The 6,757-nt window shown below is 31.0% G+C and overlaps 1 protein-coding gene across 1 annotated transcript; it reads right to left on the reverse strand.

Moving 5' to 3' along the window:
• Nucleotides 1–1,569: 1,569 nt before the first annotated feature.
• LOC114374574 (DNA damage-repair/toleration protein DRT100-like) lies at nucleotides 1,570–3,150 on the reverse strand. Its single transcript, XM_028332235.1, has one exon. It carries the CDS (start codon nucleotides 3,073–3,075, stop codon nucleotides 1,975–1,977), a length of 1,101 nt encoding a protein of 366 aa, XP_028188036.1. The 5' UTR covers nucleotides 3,076–3,150; the 3' UTR covers nucleotides 1,570–1,974.
• Nucleotides 3,151–6,757: the final 3,607 nt, after the last annotated feature.

Raw genomic sequence — 6,757 nt, forward strand, 5'->3', positions numbered from 1 at the left:
ATTAAAATATCTTATATTTGTAATTTTGAAAGATTATTTGGTGCTTTTTATCATTGGGATTAAAGGAGATGAGTGATTAATATCTAGGAAATAGAACTAGCTATTTACTTTAGGATAAATAATTATTTTTGTCTCTTAAAGTGTGTTGTCCTAACAAATTCATCTTGATAGATGAAAAAATAAAATTTAATTTCTGAAAGTGAAACAAATCTGTCTTATTGTTAACTTTCATTTGTTGACGTTAGAAAACTCGTCTACATGACACACAATTATGAAAATGTAACAAAATTAATACTCACGTGGACATAGGGGACTAATGGCAACTATGTTCCTAATTTAATCATTTATTGATATTTTTGTCCTTCAATCATACAACTTATTGACAAATGTATCCACAAAATGTATAAACCTAATTAGTTGATATCAGTAACAAGATGTATGCACCAACAACATATTAGATTTAGGAGATTTTGATTTTGTTATTACAAATATTTATTATAATGTATTTAATTATATTTATATTGTCAACTTATCACAAGATTCCAGAGGAGGCAAGACAAAGATAGGTTCTCCAATAAAAAATCAATTTGTCAAATCTTAAATGGATCATCCAAAAGTAGAAGAAAACAAACATGAAGGGTCTAGCAGCCAAAACTACAATACTATAGCTTCCCTCTTAGATATTGATCACCTATATATTTATATATAATAGGCGTAAAAAAAAAGTGAACAAAGAAATTATAATTTGTCACTTTTTTTCTCTGACGTCTATTATAATTATATAGGTGGTCACTAACTGAGCAGAAAATTATAAAAATATTGTAGTTTGGGTTACTATACCTCTTATATTTATTTTCTTCTACTTGTGGATAATTCATTTAAAATTTGACAAAATAATTTTTAGCTGAGAACTTATCTTTGCCTTACCTATGTGATAAGTTGATATTATAAATATAATTATAATTATAATACATTATAATAAATATAATTATATTTGTCAATAAATTATAATTGAAGAACGAAAATGTCAATAAGTCGACAAGTTTAGGAAGGTATGTTCTTATGTGTCCGTGAGTATTAATTTCATAGTATTTTCGTTTTTGACGTATAACATAGGCAAATTTGTTAACATCAAAGAAAGATAATGATACTACACATTTATCTCACTTTTAATATTTTTGAAGATTAAATTTTACTTTTTTATCTTTTTAAAACGAACTTGTTAATGTTATATATTTTCACGGATAAAAATTGATTACTTATCCTTTATCTTATTTTACGAAGGATTGTACAATTTATATAACTTGAGCTGTTACAAGTAACAGTGTATCATCACTTCCTCAACATACTAGCGTCTGGTATGCCGAGAGACAAGGCAGATTCATAATCAGAAAAGAGATATTTTTAATTATCATTCTGATAGTTAAGATGCTGTCATAAGAAAACTAGTCACATTACAAAAAAAATTTTAATTGGTTAATTTTAAAACCTGAACTTCGTATAAATCTGAACTTTTGAACATATATTAATGTCAACTTGGTAAAATTAAATCGTTTGGAAATAAAAGTCTTGTAGCATTGGGATGATCGCATTATAATTTTTTTTCCAAAATATGGTGGACTTTGGTTGTAGAATCAAAAGACAAAGCTAGGAAATGGAGTCATGATCCAAATCTTTCACGTTATATCCAGCTCTTAAACTCACATGCAGCTCTGAAACCCACATGCAACACAAAGCATATTCAGAACTTTCTTGACCTATGCTCACTTGTATGCACATGCAACCAGGAGCACCCTCATAACTTTTTGTCCATTTCAACTTGCCCTAAATATATTACATTACATCACAGTTCACATGACAGAATACTATCACATAAAATTAAAATCACACTTGGGCTCCTTCACTATAACCAAATCATTATATCTTGGAATATTCACCGACAACAACCCAATACGTACTTATTCGGGTCACCCATCAACAAGCCTTCAAGGGGTTTCCACACAAACAATCATTGTTACTAAACGACGCCGCATCAAGGTGTTCAAACGGAGACCCAATTGGGATGGTTCCACATAAGTGGTTGTAGCTCAGATCCAAATGCCCCATGAACTTGGATGCGGATAACGAACCAGGTATCCGACCCGAAAAGTTATTGAACGACAAATCAAGTACCATAAAATAAGAACCCGACCCAAAAACATCGGGTATGGTACCCGAAAACCCATTTCGGCTAAGGTTCAAAATACCCATACCCGTATTGCTCAATAAAGTGGAGGGTACAGGACCCGTCATAGAATTACCATCCAATTTCAAAGTAGAGAGGACTCTCATTTTTCCCAACTCCACTGGGATTGAACCGGTCAACCGGTTCGATGATACATCCAAGTCCGCAAGCCGCTTCATTTTGGACACGGATTTGGAGATCGAACCGGTTAGTTGGTTCCCACTCAGCAACGCCCGACTCAACATGGCCAGATTCCCGAAATTATAGGGTATCTCGCCACTGAGTTGGTTGTTGCTGAGGTCCAGATGCTTGAGTCTGATGAGCTTCACGACTGACGTGGGGATCTTGCCGGAGATCTCATTGTCGGCCAGACTCAATAGGGTGAGACTCCGGAGGTTTCCGATGTCGGCTGAAATCTCGCCAGAGATGCGATTACCGGAAAGGTCCAGGATTTGGAGAGAGTAAAGCGAGGCGACGCAGGCGGGGATCTCGCCGGAGACGGCCTTCCAGTCAGCGACGACGAGGGTGGTGAGGTTGCTAAGGTTACAAATCTCCGGCGAGATTTTTCCGGTCATGTAGCCGGAGCGGCCAAGCTTCTGGAACATTGGGTCTTGGGACTCACCGCGGAGGCTGACGTCGGTGACGTGGCCAGTGGTGGGGTCGCAGGCGACGCCATACCAGCTCCGGCAACAGTCAGTGCCCGACCATGTGTTGAAGATGCCCAAGTAGGGTTCGATCAGGGCAGCTTTGAAGGCCAAGAGTGCTGCCCGTTCTGACGGCGGGCAGGGGGTGACGGCGGAGATAACGGAGAGGAGAAGCAACGTTAGAAAGAAGAACAACGAGGAAGCCATGTGTTTGTGTTTGTGTTGCGTTCAATGCAATGCAATGAAAGTGTAGGAGAGTGAGTACTTCCATTTGCATGGGGTTGGTTTTATTTATACGATACGTGTTTGGTAAATAACAGAATCAAATCTAGATAGCACCTCATAGTCATTAATAATAATAATAATAATTTGTGATTTGTGATACTCATTATATAGTTTGAGTGGGTTGCACATGGCACATGCACATGCTGGGGTTAATTAAGTCAAGCCCTTCAATAATGATACCAATAAATACTGAGCTGGTTACTATTGATTTTCAGGTATTTGAAACTCGATTTGATCTTAAATGTCTGAAGATATACATGGACAATTCCTCTTCTTCTCAGTCCAAAACACATTATGGTAACCTAACAATAATGGTTTACGTACTCACATACCTGTTTGTATTACTAGAAAACAATTTTAGACGTGTTCAATTCGTGCTTCTAAAATTACTACTATTAATTATGAATTAATGATTAAAAGATAAAATAGTTAAAAACCAGACGAGACAAGATAACTAGCTGTACGTGTATAGGAAATTTATAAAAAAAAAAATGACTGGATTAAATTTTTTAATTTTATAAGCTAATGGAAGTAGGGTATATGATATGACTCAAAAGTTTAGAGCTGCATGATTTTACTTTTCCAATTTTGTCTTTATTGGTTTCAAAACATGGCAGCTTTTCACCATTCTCTAACCTCTCTTTTTGATATTTTTTTTATTGAGCTTTTTTTGATAAATTATATGTACATGTCTTTTCACTTTTTCTTTCTTTATTTTATGAAATAAGTTTTAGTACTTAATAATAATTATAAATGAATTTAGAATTTAAATTTTATGTATTATAAAAAAATTACATGGTCAGTTAATAATGAAAATATATAACTGGTAAGACCTAAAATAATAATTAAAAAATAAATAACTTTATCATGTAGGATGATATGTTATTGAATAATAATGTATTTTTTTTTTATTGTAATTGTATTTTAATTAAAATACTAAATTTGTAATATATATATATATATATATATATATATATATATATATATATATATATATATATATATATATATATATGTGTGTGTGTGTGTGTGTTTGTATGTTATTTTATATGAAGGGATTAATTAATCAGTTAATTTTTTCAAACATTTCTAATTTCAGTAGTTCATTTATTTCGATCAGTTTTTAACACTCAATTTTCCAGCTTTCGTATAAACTTTTTTTCCAGTTAATTATGTCAAACAAGTAAAATTATTTATTACTCACCTTATATTAACCTAGCATAGTATACTTATATTATTTATATAAAATTGTTACATGTGTTATTTTATGAAGCTGATCTGATTATATATATATATATATCAATGATTATCACATATGTTGTCCAAGATTTTATGATTAAAGGGCTTTGCATTCGGCTAATTTCCTTGTAGCCAGTGATTTCGGGTTATAAAATTGTTACACTATAGTATGAAGTCCTCATGGCCTATATGATGACGGACAAAAAATCTCTTCACCCTCCCAAAACTATGATGGACAATATATTTGCAAGGATTATGATCATCATCATTAGAATTAGCTTTGCTACACTCCCAAATGATTTTTTTTACTGACATAAATAAATGATATGACATGAGACTTGTTTTTTTTTTCTGCACACACACACACTTTCACAATATGGATATATTCATCTAATTAAATGTTGCATCAAATTATTCTTTATATATAGATATATGGATTCTAGGTTTGCAATTATTAATCCGCAATAATAGGGGGATCTCATGGAATCATTTCTCGTAAAAAAAAAAGATCGTAAATGGCACACTAAGCAATGGTTAGAACTTTTTTCTCATGTGTTTATAGGATATAGATTTACATAAAATTATGAGCTAGTGTGGAAAAGTTTCATTAATAAAAATTGAAAAAGAAGTAACAATATTTGCTATGTTCATTAAATTGATTGAGAGTATTAGTTTTAAAGCCTTTATTATGGCCGTCAGATTTTTTTTTGACAAAGATTATGGCCATCAGATAATTATCACCACTTAATAATATCATGATAACTATAATTACCGATGGAATGCATAAATTTTGCAATCTGGAAGGAAATTTATGTCATTATCTGTCAAACAAGGGAGCTGTTTTCTTGTTTCCAGAATTCTTCTGGTAATTTTGTTGGTAGCACTTATCAGTGAGCTTGACAAAAAAATAAAATGGAGGGCTAAATTAATAAAACTTATAATGTATAAATTAAATATAATAATTTTTATAATATCATTTTATTGGTAATTTTAAGCATTTTGCAATTGAGATTAACTGGACGGTGAGTTTATAATTCTAAAAATAAAATAGCTGTTACATTAAACTGTGAAATTTTGGAGGTCCATGACCCCTTCGTCTCAAAGAAGATCCGCAACTAATTTTTTGCTAGCCCACAAGTTCACGATTTGATTCTAAATTGTATTCAAGCTTTGATTTTAAATGAAATGATACGAGTATTTTGACTTAAAAAAAAAAGAAAGGAAATCTAAAATAGTGTACAATACTAGTATTTGAATCTGAAACAAACGAATGTTTGTTTAATGGAAAATTTAAAATGTACTAGCAAAACGTATTTACAACTTTAATTCTGATTGTAATTATATGGTTTGAAAACATTCATCGTCCCTATATTTTACCTCAATTTTGGTTTTAGTTTAGACTTAATTTTTTTTTTTATCCTTATTGTTAGTGACAGCTGAAGAATACACATTTGTGGAGACAATACTTATTAATTATGGGCTTTTATATTACATTTCTAATAATGAAAACAATTTGTAGTTTTATATATATATGAAAAATTTAAAATTTTGTGGAAGCACTTGCCCCCAATGTTCTATATATCATTTTTTTTCTTCTATTTTGGTATTTCTCATTAGGAATATGTCACTACTCACTACATGTATCCTTTTAGAAATAACCATCATGATTAATGGCTAGTTAACTATAAAGACGAAAACTTAAAAAAAATAAATGAGATCACCTGAGGATCTAAAACTTAAGAAATTAAGAATGTGTTTGATTGTATTTTTTATTTTTTAAAATTATTTTATAAAACTTTTTAAAACTATTTTTAGATATTAAAAATAAGGGAAAATGATGTAAAAATGTAAAGAACTTGAGTTATAGAAAACTAAAGTAGATTTTTTTATCAGAAAACTGAAAGTACAAATTAAAACAACGTAGAGTTTTTTTTTTTAAAACAATTATTAGTATTGAAAATAATTTTCAAAAACTACTTTTATCAAATAAGTTGTTTTTTTAAGTCTTTTAAACCAAAAATAGTTTCCAAAAAAAAAAAAAGAAATAAACATTCTCTAAAACTATACATACTAAAATTCCATTGCTCTGACACAAAACTAAATGCTTCAATCAAACGAATCAGGAGGAGAATTCAAATTCAAATTGGAAGTTAAGAATGAAGAGTCTAAAAGATCAAATGAAAGCACTAACAACTCATCAAATGACGATGAGGTTTCAATCATGTCAAGGAAATTCAAGAAGTCATTGAAGGAGAAAGGAAAGTACAAATACTATATATCCTAAGTAAAAGTACTCAAAGGATGAAAACAGAGACATCTTCTACTTTGAGTGCAAGAAACTTGGACACATGAAGGTTGAATGTCT

This window comes from Glycine soja, chromosome 11, assembly GCF_004193775.1.
Source record: "Glycine soja cultivar W05 chromosome 11, ASM419377v2, whole genome shotgun sequence".
Lineage (NCBI taxonomy): Eukaryota > Viridiplantae > Streptophyta > Magnoliopsida > Fabales > Fabaceae > Glycine > Glycine soja.

What these genes read in the sequence shown, in the direction of transcription:
- LOC114374574 (XM_028332235.1), bottom strand. Translation starts at nt 3,075, where the DNA reads ATGGCTTCCTCGTTGTTCTTCTTTCTAACGTTGCTTCTCCTCTCCGTT.